The 20,494-nt window shown below is 46.1% G+C and overlaps 1 protein-coding gene across 5 annotated transcripts in view; it reads right to left on the bottom strand.

Moving 5' to 3' along the window:
* LOC140190800 (uncharacterized) overlaps positions 1 to 20,494 on the bottom strand; it is a 66,376-nt gene that overhangs the window by 28,754 nt on the left and 17,128 nt on the right. For 3 of the 5 annotated variants that reach the window (XM_072247650.1, XM_072247653.1, XM_072247651.1), the window contains exons 3-9: positions 18,530 to 18,623; positions 12,104 to 13,669; positions 11,034 to 11,115; positions 8,599 to 8,761; positions 4,105 to 4,193; positions 1,908 to 2,025; positions 684 to 800 (exon numbers count right to left, since the gene is read on the bottom strand). In XM_072247650.1, the coding sequence (XP_072103751.1) occupies positions 684 to 800; positions 1,908 to 2,025; positions 4,105 to 4,193; positions 8,599 to 8,761; positions 11,034 to 11,115; positions 12,104 to 13,669; positions 18,530 to 18,623 (2,229 nt within the window). Of the gene's footprint in view, positions 1 to 683; positions 801 to 1,907; positions 2,026 to 4,104; positions 4,194 to 8,598; positions 8,762 to 11,033; positions 11,116 to 12,103; positions 13,670 to 18,247; positions 18,313 to 18,529; positions 18,624 to 20,494 lie in introns of those variants that run through there. The other 2 variants (XM_072247652.1, XM_072247654.1) reach the window with 2 other exon arrangements.

The following is a 20,494-nucleotide window of genomic DNA, read 5'->3' as shown; positions in this document are numbered from 1 at the left end:
CTGTGTTCACCGGGAGATGCCCTCTTCTCATTACTATCATCAGCGATGAGGTACAGGAGCCCGAAGACACAAACTCAATGTTTCAGGAGCAGTTCCTTCCTCTCCGCCATCAGATTTCTGAATGGACAATATATTTCTCTTTTTTTTGCTTTCTTTTTTCCACTACTTACTTTATTTTATTTTTTGTTATGTTTCTTATTATAATTTTATAGATTTTTAAAATATGTATTGCAATGTAATTCCTCCACAAAACAACGTATTTCACCACATATACCAGTGACATGAAACTGGATTCTGATTCTTTATTCCGTATTGTAATTGTTTTACCTCTCTCTACCTAAATGCACTGTGTAGTGACTGGATCAAATGAACGTTATAAGCTTTTCACTGCACATGTGACAATAATATTCCAGTTCCAGTTCAGTGGTCAGTGAAGATCTGCTTTCCAGCACCTCACAACCAACTGGAGTGAAAAGGCACCATGGGGCGAGGAAGGTCTGGGTGTGAAGGTGTGGGGTTCCAAGGAGTGGACGTTGTCTGAGCTGATCATAGAGATCCAATAGTCTGACCAAGAACAGAAACATAGGAAAGGAGCGGAGCAGAGGAGATCTGCTCACTGCACGTACCCAGTGAGATAGCGGCCATTAATTCAGCTGTGACTTTCTCCACGTCACCAGACTCACCGCAGATTCCAGGCTCCTCTCCAGCTCCCTGACCCGTGCTTCCAGCTGGCTGTTCCTGACCAGGAGTTGTGTGAGCTCGGCTGGCCCTGGCTCCTGTCTCACCTCCAACCCTCCTGGCTACCGTAGGGATAAAGAGAGGGAGAGAGATGAGAAGCCTGCAGAGCGGCGAGGAAGCCCCGAGGGAGGCAGGGCCAGCTAGGACAAAGGGATAACAGCACGCTGAGAGAAGGTCTTGGCCAGGCCACAGTGAGAAGATTTGGGAGCCAAAGTGTAGAGAGGTTACCTGGGCTTTAGCTATGAGGAGTTTGCTTATTCAGACAGAGAAGGTTAAGAGAAAATGTGGTAGAGGGACTCCAGATTTGGGGCAGCATGGTAGTGAAGTGGGTAGCATAACACTATTACAGAGTGAGCTACCCAAGTTCAATTCCCATCACTATCTGTAAGGAATCTGTACGTTCTCCCCATGGCCGTATAGGTTTCCTCTGGGTGCTCCAGTTTCCCCCCATGTCCCAAAGTCATACGAGTTAGCAGGTTAATTTGTCACATGATTTAAATAGGCTCATGGGCTGGAAGGTACTGTATCTCTCGAAAAGTAATTACTTGGAGTAGGTGAAGGAGGAACAACTACCTCCTTTGGTTTTACTGTTAGGAAGAGGAGACAAGAAGTCTGGATGAAGTATTGTCTACACAACAGCTGAAAGTTTTGGGAGCCAAACTACAGAAAGGGTATAGTTGTGTTTGGCCGAGAATGTGGAGGTGATACCAGGGCTTTGGTTGTCAGGTGGGAAACAGGGTTTGCTTATTCAAATAGAGAAGTCCAAGAAACTTGATGGAGGCACTCCAGATCATCTGTGTTTCTGATGGAGAACATGAAGGGAGGGACGTAAATAACTCCAAATAGACCAGCAGTAAATGAATGAGGAGAAGAAAAATACAGCACAATAGTACTTAGGGCATGGAATGCCCCACAGAAGCAGTGGTGGGAGTAAATCCAGGATATTGTTCACAAAGGACATGGACAGATACTTGAAGGGGACCATTTCAGAATAGATTGATGAATGCTAAAGTGGACAGCTCTTTCACTGATATTCCCAATGCGTTGGTAAATTCAGTGGGGACAACTTGTGTCCGTGCCAGTGAAACAACAGAGCAGTTAATGTCAATCCCATTTGTCCTACCGTAAGGGGGTCAGAATTCGTGAAACTCCGATATGTTCTCCAGTACCTGGTGTTGCACCCCCTCGGTGACCTTGTGCTGCCTCCAAGTGCTGCAGAGGTCACTCCATCCCCTGGGCTCTTGCTGGCCACTATCTCCATCACACTCTAGTAGCACCAACTCTGTCCTGAGGAAGATGGAGAGAGAGACGGGGTGAAGAGGGGACAGTGGGGGTGATGGGGGGGGGGGAAGAGAGTTCATTACTGTGTTCCTGCTGTAAATACAGTTCCCTGTCATCACAACAACAAACAACTGCAGAAACATCAGCTCCCTCCTCCACCCTAATGTAAATCATCACACTGTGGTCCCCAGGAGCACGTCACCATGCATTCACTATGAATTCAAAACCCTTCACGGTCAGCTGAACCCAGAATATGCTGACAGCACTGAGGGAGTGCGACACTGTCAGAGGTGCCAGTGTTTGGACTGACGTTGAACATAGTGCATTGCCTGCCCTCTCGGGTGGATCATGGAGATCGCAGTGCACTTTTCTAAAGTGGAGACTGCTCTCGGTGCCCTGTACACGGTGAGTAAGGGGTCATGAGCAAGTAGCATAGAAACAAACCCTTTGGCTCAACTCATCAATGCCAACCAAGGTGCCCACAAAGCACATCCCATTTACCCACACTTGGCCAGTATCCCTCCTGCTATCCATGAAACACTCCAATGCGTCTTTAAAATGTTATTTTTCCTGTCTCAGCCACTAACTACCTCCAGTAGCTCATTCCATATATATACCACCTCCTCAGTGAGGCATTTGCCCCTCAGGCTTCTAATAAATCTCCCCCTTCCCATCTTAAACTTAGACCCTAATTCTTGATTCCCTAACCCTGGGGGAGAGGGTGTGCAATCACCCTATCTATAGCCCTCGTGAGTTACACACTCACTCCAATCACTCCACCAGCTGTGATGTGTCCTGAATACGCCCCTGTGAATACACTTCAAAACACTTCACTGACTGTAAACAGTTGTGAGGCTTCCAGCCATTTAGAAAAGTGCTATCAGAATTGGATTCAGGTTTATTGACATTTGCAAATGTTGTAAAATCTGTTTTTTTTGCTGCAGTAGTACAGTGTAATGCATAAAATTTACCATAAGTTACAATATATAAAAAATTAAATAAACATTGTAAAAAGAGAATGAAAATACTGAGGTACTGTTGATGGGTTCATGGGCAGTTCAGAAATTTGATGGCAGAGGGGAAGAGGCTGTTCCTAAAATGTCAAGTGAGTGTCCTCATGCCCCGGTAACTCCTCCCTGATGGTGGCAGTGAGAAGAGGGCATGCCCTTGCTGGTGGGGTCCCTAACGATGTTATCAAAACAAACCCTTTGTTTTAACCTGGCTGCACTGGTTAATTGTCTCAGGTCAGAGACAGCACTGCGCTCCCTCAGTCCTGCTCTCAATGTGCGCTGCTCTCTGGCCTGGGACTTGGACCCAGAGCCCCTGAACGTGGGAGAGAGAGGAGAGAGGGAGGATCCTCTGACCTCCCCAGCCTGACAGACTGCAACTGAGGGTCCACAGCGGGTTTGCTGGACGGCATTGTCTGGGGTGTACGGCAGAGCACTACTACTCTGGGGGGTGCTGTGGAAAAGCCGGCAGTGTGGTGACCTCTCCCTCTCACATGCCCGGTCAGCTTCAGAGAAAGGGGCCGCAGAGCCCAGCAGATCCCTGATCCCAGGCAACGCAGGAAAGGACTGGACGCTCTGGCCAAGGGGAACAAGCTCTGCTGCCTCTTGCCCAAGATCTGCGTCAACCTGTCCATGGAGCCCAGATACAGACTCTGTGTGAAGTTTGCAAGGGGTTGGGGAGGGTGGAGATGGACGGTCGGGGTTTTAGGCTGAGGTGGTAACAGAATGCGACACTGTTGATCATCTGCTGGTTAAGGCAACTTCTGCTAACCTTTGGACAAAAACGCAATGTTCTGCCTTTACCATGAGAACTGTCACCCCCACCTTACTGGGGCTAACCCCTCTGCACTCCTACAGAGTGAAAGGTTTCCAGCTATTGCCCCCTCCCCAACCCGAGGTCTTCAGACAACTGGTTGTTTGAGGTTTGGACTCTGCAAACACCCCTATACAAAATGCAGCCAAACTTAGGCCCCTTTTATTCTTTTGTTTCTCTGAGTTTCCCTCGTTTCCACTTCAAATAATTGGCAAACTCAGCACAATTGGGCAAAGTTTTGGCCCAACGCAGGTACTCTCTCACCTGACCCGATCAGACCTGCTCTCTGTCTCCTTCCCTGGGACCTCCGAGGACCTTGTCTCACTTTGACCTCTCTCTGCTACCTTCCTCGCCTGCTGGAAGAAACGAGAAAGAAGGAGCTTCTGTTAGGTTGTGAGAGCCAAGGCCTCTCCGCACCACCCCAGCCAGGGCCCTGTCCACAGCTTCATCCTGTCTGGTTCCAATCAGCACACCCCCTGGGTGTGCTGGCTGTTGGTTAAACCACCCCTGGTGTAGGAGGTAATGGGTGAATGGGGTTGGGAGGTAGATGGGTATATGAGAGGGTGATAAATAGGATTAATAGGATAAATAGGATTAATAGGATAAATAGGATTTTTATCAATGCACCGTAGAAAGCATTCTTCTAGGGTGCATCACAACCTGGTATGGAAGTTGTCCTGTCCAAGACCGGAAGAAGCTGCAGAAGATCGTGAACACGGCGCAGCACATCACACAAACCAATCTTCCGTCCTTGGACTCACTTTACACCACACGCTGTCAGAGCAGTGCTGCCAGGATAATCAAGGACACGACCCACCCAGCCAACACACTTTTCGTCCCTCTTCTCTGCGGGAGAAGGTTCAGGGGCTTGAAGACTCGTACGGCCAGATTTGGGAACAGCTTCTTTCCAACTGTGATAATGCTGCTGAACGGATTCTGACCCGGATCTGGGCCGGACCTGCATCTTGGTTTTTTTGCAATACCTTACTTTCCCTTTTCTATTTGCTATTTATGATTTATAATTTAAATTTTTAATATTTACTATCGATTTGTACTCCAGGGAGCACGAAGAGCAGAATCAAATATTGCTGTGATGATTGTACGCTCTAGTATCAATTGTTTGGTGACAATAAAGTATAAAGTATAATGTAAGTGGGTACTTAATGGTTAGTACAGAGTTGGTCTGCTTCTGTGCTGTAAGACTCTATCAGAGGCACCCCTGTTAACACCGTTTGTGTGTAGGGAGCACTAAATGCTAGCTGGCGGTGTCGGCTGACTGCCTTTGTGTATGTACAGATCTTTCACACAGATTGGGGATTGGCTTGCTCAGTATCTGGCGGAGGGTAAGTGGGGGAGTGGTCTGTGGGGGTGGGGGTCTGCACTGTAACATGGCAATTAGGCCTGATACAGTTACACGGTGGGAGATGAGACAAGCCATTAGTTAGTCTAATAAAATGTAAAGGCGAGAGTCCGGCAATTAAAAATGACACAGCAGCCTTATTCTGTATTTTGGTACCAATTCCAATATTAATACCAAACTGACACAGATACCAAAGCTGGAAGGATCCTGTGATTCAGAGAAGACTAGCTTCCAAACCTCTGGCTGCAACTCCGTAATTAAATATTTATTTTCACTTCCAGCATTAGACTGTCTCCATCTGCTGCAACAATCAGCATGAGAATCAGGTTTATCACTAACAATTGCCGTGACATTTGTTGTTTTGTAGCTGTAGTACAGTGCAATACTTAAAATATACTATAAATTACAATTAAAAATATATAAAAATTAACTAATAGTTCAAAAAGAGAGGAAAAATAGTGAAAGAAACAAATCTTCAAAGAAAAATGAATTCACTGGAAATTGGCAACCAGGACTGGAGAGCGAGTGATATAATGATATTTGCAAGGCTCTGTTCAGAGGTGCCTCTCCCAATGGCTAGAGGGCTCAGCGTTTCTACAGACACTGGGCAGATAAAGACTCAGTGGAAAGTGGACAGAATCCTTCGTGAATTAGTGGGCTATTCCACTGATCTGACACCAAAATTATGACCCTGCTCTCTCACAAGTTCAGCACTCTGTGTGTGTTCCACCCAAGAGCGAGAAACTCGGGTCTCAGTACAATTATAGACACAGGAGCCTGCTGAATCCGAAATCCGGAGGAAGCCAGCAGGTCAGGGCTGGGTGGGGCGAGGTGGAATCTGACGGGAAAGGGAGTGATGGGCAGTCAGAGAAAGGAGGGTGATGGGGGAATGGGTGAGAGTAGTGGGGTATAGTAAACAACTGGATACCCTGTCACTACTGTTCCCATCCGACCACACCACCTCCTCTACTTGATTCTGTGCTCCCCCTTCCTTTCCTACCAGATTCCATCATCCACAACCCTTTCCTGCTTTCACCTGCCACCTCCCAGCCTTGGTCACTATTTCTTCCCCCTTCTCTTTTTCTATTCCCCTTTCTTGCTCCCTTCTTATCCCCACTCTTCACCTCACCTGTCATTCACTTCCCTCCAATGCCCGTCCTCCTGTCCTTTCTCACTTGGTCTACTGTCTTTTCCTATCAGATTCCTTCTTCTTCAGCCATCTGCCTTTTCAACCTATCATCTCCCAGCTTGTCTCTTTATTCCCCCCTCCTTACTATTCTCTTGCTAAAATATTCCTCCTTACCTCTGTTCTAAAGGGATGCCCCTCAATTTTGAGGCTGTATCCTCTAGTTCTGTATACCCCCACCATAGGAAACATCCTCTCCACATCAACCCTATTTAGTCCTTTCAACATTCAGTAGGTTTCAATGAGATCCCCGCGCATTCTTCTAACTTCCAGGCCCAAAGCTGCCAAATGCTCCTCGTATGTTAACCCCTTCATTCCTGGAATCATCCTCATGAACCTCCTCTGGACTCTCTCGAATGACAACACATCCTTTCTGAGATATGGAGCCCAAAACTGTTGGCAATACTCTAAGTGTGGCCTGACTAGTGTCTATTTATAAAGGCTCAGCATTAACTCCTTGCTTTGATATTCGATTCCCCTTGAAATAAATATCAACATTGTACTTGTCTTCTTTACCATAGACTCAACCTGTAAATTAACCTTCTGAGAGTCTTGCACAATGACTCCCAAATCTTGCGGCATCAACACTTGTATCACTTCCTGGGATTTTGAGAACCTTTATTTGGACTCTTAAGTCTCAAGTCTCAGTGCGAGACCCACCTTTGCACATTGTGGAATACTGGACATATTGAGCAGCCTAGGCCACAACCGGTAATCCTACCTCTGTTTCATCTCCCACAGCTACAGACTGTGGTGGCACTGCATTTCCAGCAGTTTCTGCTTTGGTTTTAGATCTCCAGCATTTGCAGTTTGATTTTTGTTTATGCGTTATGGCCTCACCTTTGGGGTGCTGCCATCTTGTTCAAACTGTTAGTTAGATACATTCTGAAGTTAGGGTGTAGGAGGGTGAGTGAGTGAGGAAACATAGCAGTTACTGGCCAAATGGGTGTCTTCTACACACAACGCCCCCCCAGTAGCAGGCAGGTCACCAGAAAAGGAGAGGAAACCCCCAACTACCCCCATCACCTTCTCCAGTCACAGAGACTCAGATCCGGTTTGCCCAGACACCTGGAGCTGATGTTGGTTCACGATTAATTTGTCCTCATCCATGAAGAGACCCTGAGTTAAGGACAGAAGTTACAAGCCCACTGACTGCGTAAAGGTGATTACAGTGTCTCACTGAACAAGTACGCCCCACATTCCATCCCTGATCCAGAGTGAGAATGGGCTGTTACGCCCCAACATGCAGTCCCACAGCAGAGGTGAAGTGTATAAAGGGACAGAATCAGTTGTAAGGCCTCCATGGCTGAATGTCTCCTGTCGCTATCTTTCCCTTTCAAACAAAACTATTCCCAAAGATTTTCCGTCAATGCCCATTGCAGATTTCTTTTCATTGGAATTTATAAATAACTCCTGCTGTCCCCCGATGCCGCCTTTCCCACATACCAACAGCAACTTGAAACTACCTTCCAGAAAGTCAAAGTTGACCTTATTTAGGAACCATCCTCTCGATTTCTGCTGCTTTTCACAGTCCTGTGAGATGTATCTAGACTCAGACCATTCAGATGTAGTTTACTGTGGGGTCACAGTGCCTGGTATCGTGTCTTTTACCCTACGCTCAGTACATGTCCTATGTGACAGACAACATTCCCTCTAAGGTGTGCACACACACACTTTTCCTACTAGTGCACAAAGGAGTTTACACTACGCACAAACGGTTGTCGTTGGCATGTTAAGTATACTTCACGATCGTACACGGTCACATTTCCTTTTCCAGTTTCTGATGCGGATGCTGTTGACAACATGGAGTTTGCAATGATTTGTCTGCAGATTTTAGAACTAGCTTATTTATTCTGTACTTATTGAAATTATTGATTCCCTATGTCAAATTCCAAAGAAGCAAAAGGCGTGAAGTGCAAATGAACTGCTAGTTCACTTAAAGTGAAGTGGTTTAATGAAACAGTAGAAACTGATACACCGAAAGCTCATGATGTGTATTATTTTATTTCTTTTAAACAACAAACAACAAACTGTACTTGGTAGTTTGTTATTCTTAGGATAGCTTCAGGTTTACTTCCACTTAAAAATTCAGTGTGCACATGTTGTTGTCACTGGGCAAAAACTTGCACAGCACAAGACTTCTGCGCACACCAGTCATTACAGATTAGAGGGAACTTGTTGACAGAGTGTCTGAGGAAGGAGTATACTGCACCCTGTTTGTGCTGGACATCTGAGGACTTCTGTTCCACTTCCAGGAACGGTTTGGACATTCATTCAAGCTGGAATCCCACTTGGACTTTCTCCGCTCACTGTTCCACTCTGCAAACGGCCTCCCGAAATTTTCACCCACTGTCACTTTCTGGGAGTTTCCATACCTGGAATCACCAGAGCAAACTCACAGTCAAAGTCCAGTTTACTGTTCAATGCACATGCATACGCAGCAGCACCACAGGCACACACTGTAGCACCACATAAACAGCAATGACAAGAATTAAATCTAACAAAAAATAAATGCACTCACACCATCTCAGGAGCCTGTCTCCTGCCAGCCTCCTTCACCTTGGCAAGCTCAAAGAACCAGGGTAAACTTGCAGACAGGTTCACTGGCTGAGGCACGGTACAGGACAATCTTGAGAAAGGAGGTGAACAGCCAGCGGTCATGGTCCATAGACGCATCAGTGACAGAGGCAGGAGCAGGGACGAGGTTCCACAAAGGGATTTTAGGGAGCTAGGTAACAAGTTAAAAACAAGACTTCAAGGGTTCTAATCTCAAGATTACTACCTGTGTCATGTACTAATCAGGTGAAAATTAGAGATACAACAGAGTCCAATAGAAATAGTGATAGAGGAGGCATATGGCAAGCTTGCCTTCATTGTTGAGTATAACATTAAGGAAGTCGTGCTGCAGCTACAGTAAAATTTAGTTAGACACACTTGGAGTATTTACATACAGTTCTGGTTACCCCATTATAGGAAGAGTGTGGGGTCTTTGGAGAGGTTTGTCAGGATGCTGCCTGCATTAGAAGGTAAGAACTATAAGAAAAGGTTGGACAAACTCAGGTTGTTCTCTCTAGAGTGCTGGAGACTAAGGGGAAAAGTTTTCAGAATTGTGAGAGACATAGATATGGCAGACAATCAGAATCTTTTCCCTAGAGCAGAATTATCAAACACCAGAGGATATGATTTTACGATTGGGGGAGGAGTGGGATGAAATTTAAAGGTGAAATGAAAGGCAAGTTTCTTTTATTCAGAGTGATAGGTTCCTGAAATAGATTACCAGGGGTGGTTGTGACAGTTTTGTGGAGTTTGAAGCTTTTTTAAAATAAATACTGTACATTAACATGAAGGGAAGAGGAGAGGGATGACACACGAGGAGCACAGTTAATATAAGTTGGCATCAAGATCGGCCCAACGTTGTGGGCCAAGTGGTCCGTCCAGCACTCTACTGTTTAATGTTCTATATTCTATATGGCTTTGAAATGATTTTATGGGAAAAATTTTATTGGAGTTGCTGCCTCGATGATAACCTCAAGGCTGCACTTCAGGATGAAAGGGAGCGTTTGAGATTTCCACTTGGCTCCACGTGTTGGTTCTGCAACAACTTCCTGCTAGGGAGAGTATGGATGTCCTGTTAATGGACTGCACTGCCGTCTCGCTTGTTGGGGGACTCAGTTTAGAACCATTCACTGCCTAGTCCTGCATGCCAAACACATTCAGTGGCTGCTTTTTAGGTAAATCTGTATACCTGATTAATGCAAATATCAAGCCAGTCAATCATATACCAGCAACTCAAATGCATAAAAGCATACAAACATGGTCATAAGGTTCACTTGTTATGCAGCCGGGGAAGAAATGTGACTTTAACCATGGAATGATTGTTGGTGCCAGATTGGGTGGTTTGAGTATCCCAGGAACTGCTGAACTCCTAGAATCTTCACACATATCAGTCTCTAGAGAATGGTATGAAAATCATAAACTATCAATGAGTGGCAGTTTTGTGGGTGAAAACACTGTGCTAATGAGATCTGTCAGGGAATTGGTTCAAGCTGACAGGAAAACGACAGTAACTCTAACACCACACATAACAACAGTGGTGTGCAGTAGAGCATCTCTGAACACACAACACATCGAACGTTGAAGTGGATGGGCTACAGCAGCAGAAGACCATGAATATACACTCAGTGGTCACTTTATTAGGTACAGGAGTCATCTAACAAAGTGGCCACTGAGTGTATGTTTAGTTTAGGGAGTAAGAGCAGGGACATGGGCTTTTCAGCCCACCAAATCACACCAATCATCAAACACCCTTTTATACAAATCCCATTTTATTCTACATTCATGAACACACAGCCTCCCTATGCTGACTAAGATGCTTCTCCAAGTTAATCTCAAGTCTTCCAACATTCTCATTAACTCCCTCCAGATACCACTACTCATCTACACAAAGGGGCAATTTAACAGTGGCTAATTCACCTGACAACCTGCACATCTTTGGGATTTGGGAGGAAACAGGGGGAATGTGCAAACTCCTCAGGTACAGCAATGGAGAGCAGAATCAATCCCAGTTCCCTCCTCTCTCAGCACCGACACACTCAAAGGATGTAAATTTCTCTGGGGTGAGATAAAACTGCGCTGCATTTCTCTAACCTGCTGGTCTCCTTCGTGGGGCTACAGCACGTCCTCGCAGTGTAGCACCCGCTCACGTCAGCAAAGGCCTGGAGTCCCCCACCTGTAAAATGAGACATTAATGGTGACATTCTCTCAGCAGCTGCAGTAATGCCAGCAGTCCTGAGCTGCTCCACCTTACATAAATGGGAATAGAAACACCGAAACATGGAAAATAGGACAGTTCCGCCCAATGGACGAGGATGGTGGGGAAGGGGAACTCGTTAGGTCTGTTGTCCAGAAAGAAGCAGAGGGCATTAACACCTTCCTGATAGGGATGAAAGTGTACAGGGAAAAGATGTTCATAGTGAAAGTAAGGCAATCTGGGTTGATAACTTAAAGTGATTGATGAAAATTCTAATGAAGCATCTTATCCTGAAACGGCGACTGTTTATTTCCCTTCATAGATGCTGCCTGACTTGCTGAGTTCCTCCAGCATCTTATGTGTTGCTTCAGTTCATCTTTCCCCAAAGGCTGTGTGGTTTCTCCTTTCCTACTGTTCTTTTTCCTTTTTCAATATTTTTATTGATTTCTTACATAAAAGAATACAAAGTACAGGAGGATATATATTATATATCAATTGTAATATACTTAAATCACACTTAGTCTCATTACCCCATATTCATGTTCTGAAAGGCTATTCCCTCTCCACCACTGAACTTACTGCCTGGAACAGGCTAGCTATTCTCTCCTCAGCTTTAGCAAACAAAGCATCTACAACCCTCCAGCCCCTGCAAATAAAATTTGCAGAGATCAGGTTAGGTGAAGGGAGACTTGAGTTTCTGGACATTGCACATCACACCGTCTCCATGAGAGGGAGGGAGGGAGTGAGTGAGTGAGGAATGGGAAATGCAGGAAGCCGCTTTTTTCCAGCCACTTCCCTGTTCTCTTCCTGAACCACAAGTGTACTCCCTGAGGGTCATGTTGAAAGCTAAGGTAGTAGTACTGTCATTTGTCAGGTAAATATTGAGCAATGGATGAAATGTTAGATACGATTAATGCAGTTTTATTGACAAATGCACAAGACTGATTTTTTTGAAGTCCGAACTTACCAGAAGAAGGTTTATCTTGGAAGGAGCAGAGACCCTCGCGGTAAGCCCCCTGCGTGATGCTCGGTGAATGTGGCCCTTTTGCTGTGGCCACACTGCTGGAGCCGATCAGCTTGTTGTGTGGTGGATCCAGGGACCTCATCCTGTCCCTGGGGACGTGCACGGGGCAGCAGTCCACAAAGCTTTCACTGACACCGCTGCCTCTCCGGGCAGGGCAAACTGGAGAAGCAGCAGAATCCAGCGACTGAACCGGCCGGTTCCTGCAAGGATAGGAGAGCTGCAACTTGCAGTTAGAGCCTCCTAGACCACTGTTCGTTCTCTTCCACTGGCCCAAAATGATGGGTTTACCTGCAGTGCCCTCACCTGCTGCAGGGCTGGCATTCCCTGTACGGCAAAATACTGGCACGGGTGGGCGGGACCTGTTCATCGCCTCTTTATCCGGCTGAATTTCCCCTTGGTAATGTGGAGGGGCTTTGGATGCTGTGTTCCCTTGCTGCAATGGGATTGGTTCATTGATACACCCAGCGGAAAACGCCTGAAGTACTGGGCGGTTATCTCCACCTCGCCTCTCTCGGTTCTGTAACGGTCTCTTCGGAGCCTCGGTAAGTTTTATTCCGAGACCATCACGATTGGTGATGAGACCTCCACAATTCATCACACCTGGGGGGTAATCTGCCACCAAAACGCTTCCTCTCTGGGGATTGGAGTTCACGGGTGCTTTTGTGGTGGAGTTTGGAAGCTCAATTTCATACCCAGCAGGAGGGTTTTGTAGCAGTGAAGTTTGCTCCAACATATTGTCCTTGCTGAGCTTGGAAATCCTGTCACCTAAAGACTCAGTGCTTCTGGATCTATGGGTCCGGCCCCGGGGCACGGCCTGTTCCCAATCACACCCAGCCCATGACCAGGTCCCGGTCCCGGTCAGAACTTGCTTCAACTCCTCCTCAAACTGTTGGACAATCTCTTGATCCTGGGCCATGGAGTGAGCAGACTTGTTAATGATAGCCTCATCATTAATGAGCCCAACAAGCTCACCCTTCCCTATGGTTTTGGGTGCCTGAATTCTTCTTGAGGTTTCCTGAAGAGCTGCTGCGCCACCTTGCTGGCACACCTGGTCACACCAAGCCCTCTCCTCCCTGGACTCTTTACAAGGAAGTTCTCTGGCTTCACTTCCCAGATTTCCCAGTGGCTCTGGATAATAGATGGTGGAATTGTGAGAAGGTTCTCCCAGGCAAGCCTGGCTGCAGAATGAGAGGATGCTGTCTGACCCAGAGTCAAAGCTCAGCTCAGGGTTCACCATCCCCTCGCGGAAGCGGGAGGCGAAGTCCTCGGTGCACACGCTGTTGGAGTCGCTGTGGTGGGCTGCCTCCTGCATCTGCTGGGGTCCCAGCAGGCTCTGAACTCTCCACTCATACTGCCTCCTCCTGCACTCACCATCCGCCCCTCGCTTTCCAGGCCCCACCAAAGAAACTTCAGCATCGCTTCGGGGACCCATCATCTGACCACATGTTACCTTCACATCTCCAGGACCAACTGAACTCTGAACTTTCACCTGCCCAGGGCATCCTGCAGCTGAGAGACAACAGTAGAGCTTGAGTGAGAGACAACAGTAGAGCTTGAGTGAGAGACAACAGTAGAGTTTGAGTGAGACACGACAGTAGAGTTTGAGTGAGACACGACAGTAGAGTTTGAGTGAGAGACGACAGTAGAGTTTGAGTGAGAGACGACAGTAGAGTTTGAGTGAGAGACGACAGTAGAGTTTGAGTGAGAGACAACAGTGGAGTTTGAGTGAGAGACGACAGTAGAGTTTGAGTGAGAGCCCCAGTTGCCCCTGATGTCCCTGTGCTGTAGAGACTCTACAAATCCCAAAGCCAAGGAATGTAGCTCCACTAGGAATGTTGTGACCACGGTGGAGCCCAAAGCAACGTGCTTTGCACCAGGATTTGCACACTCTGCACCAGGACGATATACCAGGAGGGGCTAGTCTCTGATTGATTCTCCTCAAAACCAGCCAGGTGTCCGTGCCTGACTCAGTGACCTTTCAACCTGAACCATCGGGGGAACAAGGCAGGACATCCCACTTCCCCACTAGTATTGTCACTGAATGATGTTCAGTGCTGAAGACTAAGGAAATTCGGCAGGTCCCTGTTGATCCTCACCAATTTCTAAAGATACTCCACAATAAACATTGTATCTGGATGCCTAACAGCTTGCTATAGCAACTGCTCTGTCCAAGGCTGCAAGAAACTGTGGAGATCTGTGGACACAGCTCAGCATATCACAGAAATCAACCTGCTCTCAATGGACTCTCAATACACTTCTCACAACCTCAGTAGAGCATCAGACATTATCAAAGACCCCATACACCACAGACATTGGGCAGAAGATATAAAAGCATGAAGGCATGTACTACCAGGCTTAAGGACAGCTTCTATCCCAATGGAATAAGACTGACACATCCTAACAATCTACCTCGTTATAGCCTCACATTTTCTCTGTAACCGCAACACCTCATTCTCCAACAGCACAGAAATTGTTCCTCATCCTATCTGGTCCATGCTGACAAAAATACCCATCCAAACTAGTCCCATTTGCCAGTGTTTGGCTGATAACCTTCTAAACTCTTCCAATCCATGTACCTGTCCAACAGTCTTTAAAAAATTGTTATTGTACCCGCATCAAACATTTCCTCTAGCAGGAGATTCTACACAGATACCAACTTTTGTGTAAAATGTTGCCCCTCAAGTTCCTCAAAAGTCTTTCTCTCTCTTTAAACCTGGGTATTAGTTTTTAATATCCCAACTCTGAAAAAACAAAGACTGAGTGTACCCACCCTGTCTACGCCCCTCATGATTACCCCTCAGTCTCGTATGCTTTAAGGAATAAAGGCCCAGCCCATCTAACCTCTATCTGTAACTCAGCCCCTCAAGTCCCTCGTAATCTCTTCCACACTCTTTCCAGTCTAATGCAGTCTCACCATGTCCAGTACAGCCAGTCCATGACATTCCAACTTTTGTACTCAAAGCCCTGACTTATGAAGGCCAGTGTGCTTCTTCTTCACTCTGTCTACCTGTGACTACACTTATAGGGAGCCATGCACTTTTACTCCAAGGACCCTCTGATCTACAGCACCCCTCCAAGCCCTGCCATCCACTGTGAAAGTCCTACCTCAACTTGATTTTCCAAAATGCAATACCCCACACTTATCCAAATTAAACTCCATTTGCCATTCCTCAGCCCACATATTCAGCTGAACAAGAGCCTCCTGTAATTTCTGATTCTTCATTATCCACTATACTTTCTATCCTGGTATCTGCAAATTTACTAACCATGACTAGTAATTCTTAACCAAATCATCAGTATAGGTGATGAACAGCAATTGGTCCAGTGCCGTCCCTTGAGGCACACCATTAGTCGTCAGCCTCCAGTCTGAGAAACAATCTTCTACCGTCACCCTCTGCTTTCCATCGTCAATTGTGTATCCAATTACCCATCTCTCCTCGGATGCCATGCAATATAAGCTTCCAAATCAACCTACCATGTGAAACCCGATCAAAGTCTTCAGTGAAGTCCATATAAACCACAGCCTACCCTCACCAACCTTCTTGGTCACCTTATCAAGAAAACTTAACTAAGTTCATAAGATGTGATCTCCCAGGTACAAAGCCATGCTGTCTACCCTAATCAACACCCATCTTTCCAGCTGCATGCATATATTTTCCCCTCAAAATCCTCTCCAGTAACGTACCTACCACAGATGTTAAACTTATTGGCCTGTAGTTTCCAGTATTTCTTCGCTGCCCTTCTTAAATGAAGGGAAAACTTTTGCTGCCCTCTGGTCTACGGCACCTTATCAGTGGCAAATGGTGCAAATATTTCAGCTGGGGTTCCCACAATTTCTTCTCTAGCCTCTCTTAGTTTCTTGGATAAACCTGGTCACTCCCTGCATATTTGCCTACCTGCATACCTTTAAGATATTCAGCACCTTCTCTAATTTAAAGCAGACCATTCCCAACATCTCACTATTTACTTTTCCTAGTTCCGGAAACTCCGTGGTAAAAACAGAGGAGAAATATTCATTAAAGACTTTGCCCATCTCCTGCGGAGCCGCACAAAGGTGTCTCGTTTGATCTTTGAGGGACCCCAATTCTCTCTCTAGTTACCCTTTTTCTGTTAATATAAAACCTCTTTGGATTGTCTCTAATCCTCTCTGCCAAAGTTATCTCATGTCCCCTTTTTACCCTCCTGATTTCCTTTCCGAGTACACTCCTGCATCCCTTATACTTCTCCAGGGATTCACTAGGTCCCAGCTGTTTATGAGTGTAATGACTGAAAACTTAAGCCACACCAACCACATGGCTACAAGAGCAGGTCACTGGCTGGATATCCTACTACAAGTGACACACCTGCTGACCCCCAGAGCCTTCCTACCAAACAGTCATGCAGCCAACCAAGATGTCTAACTGAGATAATAGTCCCATCTACTTGCATTCGGTCCCTTTGAATCTTTCCTATCCTTTAAACATTGTAATTGCACCCACCTCTACAGCTTCCTCAGTTAGCTCATTCCATAATCAAGGTAATTGGGCTAATGTTTAATCGGGGCAGCCACTACTGGGGAAAACTCTTAAAGAACAAAAACGAATCCAGAAAACAGCTAGGGTTCCCTTCATTTATTTGGGATTCTGTGCCACTTAATAAGGGCAGAAGACAGTTGCCAAGGTTTCTAACTAGTATCAGTCACATTCACATGTGTGGCCATTAAACACTACACGATGCTCAGAGTGAACAGTTTTTAAATAGCATCGGTTGAGTGTGTCTGTGATTTTTGTCACTGATAGTCGACAAGAAATAAGCAGTAAGACAATTCAGAACCGTTTCGCCCACTGTGGTTTGAAACATTGAGGTTTGGAGATGCCAGAAACAGCCGGGAGTGAAAATGAGATGTTTCACTACTTCAACAAGTTAGGAACTATGGAGAATTTGAAGGCATCAGCAATCACCTTGAATGTTACAATGAGAATGAAGATTTGGAGAATGCAATCATCTAAAGTATTGCATGACAGTAGTCCAGTATCTGCACTGGGTGTCTGCACTAATTTTGTTCAGTTACAGCCAATCAAAGGAACACGGCAGTGTACATTGGATGAATTCCACTGTCGATAACTACTAGGGCCTACAGTTTTATAGTACTGTGGTAGTATTGGTGGTGCTCTAATTTGTTCTGTATTCCATTTAAATACATAATTTGTTATTCAGTTAAACTGTACTTTGTCTTTTTAATATGTTTTCACGACTTCCATGAAACTTCGCCCAATTGGGGCAGCCGCTTAATTTGGCCAAAATATACTTGCTCAATGTGCCCCAGTTAACTGGAATTCACTGTGGAAGAAATTATCCCTCAGATTCCTTTCAAATCTTGCCCCTCTCACCTTAAACCCATGTCGTCCAGTTTTAGACTCTCCCACCTGGGAAACGACTGTGACTCTTCACCCTATCTATTGTATATCCCTAATGAATTTATAAAACTCTGTAAAGACATCACTCAGCTCCATATACTCCAGGGAGAAAGGTACCAGCCTATCCAGTCTCTCTTCGTAACTCAAGCCTCCAGTCCCATTAACAATCTCTTCTGCACCCTTCCCAGCTTAATGGCATTCTTCCTGTAGCTGGTCGACCAGAATTACACACAATAATGTAAGAGTAAGATCAATTGACAAGTTGCAACGTGATATCCCAGCTCCTGCAGTCAATTCCCTGATGAAGGCGAGCACCTGTATCACCATGTTCAAGGGACAATGTAACTGTACCCTCAGGCCTTGGTTCTACATCACTCTCCAGGGTCCTGTCAATCACTGTGCAAGTCCTGTCATGGTTTAATTTACTAAAATGTAACACTGCGCTGCCATCCAAGTTACCCTCCATTTGCTTGGATAAGTGCAGTCATGGTAACATTTACAAAGCTTGGTATCGAGTACAGCAAAGCAGCCCATTTACCAGGCACCCACCTATCACACTGAACGCTTATTCCCTCCACCACCAATGTACATTAGCTGCAGTCTGCACCACAGCACACACTGACCCAAACCGCACCTCCTGATCCCATGACCTCTAGAAAGAAGGATTGTAGCAGGCAAATGAGAAACACACTTTCTCCATATTCCCCTTCAGCCATGCACCACCCAGACTTGGTACGATATCAGCCACCCTTCCTCATCGCTGGGGCTAAATCCTGGAACTCCCCTCCACACGGCGCAGTGGAAACTCCGTCAACAGAAGATACTGAAGGTGGCAACTCAGCACCACCTTCTCCAGAATGATGGAGGATTGGTAATAAAAACCGGCCTTGTCCTAACAAACAAATAAAATTTACAAGAAAATCAGAACTGTGTTTCACAGTGATTCTGTGTTTTGTTAATGGATAAGCCTCACCTGTCCTTTTAGAGAGTTCTGCCGTGTTCCAGGAGGTGAGCCCCTCAGTCAGGCTACCAGCAGTTGACTGTCCATGACTCATTGAGTTCGAATCCTATGAAAGTTTAACAGTTGTCATTACACAACAAGAGACACAAGGCATTGAAGATGCAGCAATCGGGAGCCACAAACAAAACACTGGAGGAACAGTGAGTCAGGCAGGGTTTGTGGAGGGAAATGGATAGTCAATATTTCCGGTCGAGACCATTCATCGGAGAGGAAGAGGCTTGATAGCCGTATAAAAAAGGTCGAGGGAAGGGGCGGAGCAAGCGCGTGTAAGCAACTGATGTATCCGGGTGGGGACGGTGACAGGCGATGGAGGGGTGAGTGACAATGGCGTCAAAGGCTGGGAGGTGATTGTTGGAAGTGACAAAGGACTGAAGTTGACGGGAATCTGACAGGAGAGGAAGGCGGAGGACGGAATCGAGGGAGGGAGATGGGAGGGGAACCGGTGGGAGAAGTATGTGGGTAAAGGGCAGATGGAGAAGGGAGGAGGGGAAGCAAGATGGGGTGATGGGGGCTGTGGATCAGGAGAAGAGACAAAATGGGACAGAGGGGAGCAGATGCTGGAAGCTGGATAATTCAGTGTTCTTGCCACTGGGCTGTAGGCCACTCAGGAGGAATATGCGCTGCTGACCCTCTAGTTCAGGTGTCCCCAACCTAGGGTCTACTGACCCTTTGCTTTATGGTATTTGTCCATGGCATAAAGACGGTTGGGAACCTCTGTTCTGCTTTTTACATAACAGCTGGGCTCAGTGTCAACATAAGGACAGCTAATAGCTTAACACAGTTCAATGGTGAATCAGAAGTCTGGAAGCAAAGGTCTGAAGGCCAGAGCCCCAACCCAGCAAATCTCTGTAAGTCGCTGGGGAAGTCGAAGCCCTAAGTCTGGAGGCCGGAGGCCTATCCTGTGCATATGCGTGGATGGGAGGGAGGAATGGGTTTGTTTTTCCCTGTTGCTTGCTGTGTTCTGTGTTGTTCTGCTGAGCGTTGTGGGCACGCTATGTTGGTGTTGGAATGTGTGGTGACACTTGCAGCTGCCCCAGCATATCCCTAGGTTGTGTTGGTTATTTTCACAAACAACTCATTTCACTGTATAATATCAGCGTGCACATGATAAATAAACTTGAATCTTGAATGACGTAGGAGTATTGAAACCCTCTGGGAGATGACCTCAGTGCCTCCAGGACAGGCCCAGATAGTGGAACGTCCAAGCTCGGTCATGTACTACCGTTGAATGTCACAACACAGCACACCGCACGTCCCCACACGGCCCTCCTGACTACATCCACCCCCAAATGTCCAACCAACAAGATTCATGGAATGAAGGCACTTACTGTAAAATCAAAGGGCACAGGGTTGAAAGGATAAGGTTATGTAATGCACTGCTTAATATTTTTAATGCTGTAGGGTATTTCATTTAGTAGCTTTCTGTAGAAGCAGAATGTCACTGCTAGTGTTTGGGTTTCGGTTAAAGATAAGGGGCTACGATGTTCAACTTAGGAATGTTGTGTCAGCCAATCAGGATGGTGGAATTGGGAGAAGGTTCTAGAGAAAGCTGGGTGGAGAGAGAATTGGGATGGACTCCGGTGGGGTTCATGGTCTTTTTGGGGGGAGATGCAGAGAAAAGAAGTTTGGGAGAGATGGCTGTAGGATTCGATCAGACCGAAAGATGCGATTGCAAGTAGTGCTTCGTGAGTTGAAGGAGTCCAAGATGGGAAGTTCTACCAGTGACTGGTGATGAGAATTTGGCACCGTGAGAAATGGTCAGCTTTTGAAAGATAAAAGCTCCAAAGCTGTGCACGTTTAGACTGGTTTAATTGCAATGGGCCCTTCTATTCTTTTTCTTTTTTCTTTTCCTCTAAACAACTGGTTGATAAAGCTGAAATTAGCAAATGCCCTTTCTTTATAATTGTATGTGGTGTA

Source organism: Mobula birostris, chromosome 31 (assembly GCF_030028105.1).
Source record: "Mobula birostris isolate sMobBir1 chromosome 31, sMobBir1.hap1, whole genome shotgun sequence".
NCBI classification, from domain to species: Eukaryota; Metazoa; Chordata; class Chondrichthyes; order Myliobatiformes; family Myliobatidae; genus Mobula; species Mobula birostris.
Note: the sequence above shows the minus strand (reverse complement) of the source record. Positions and strands in the feature narration are given on the sequence as shown.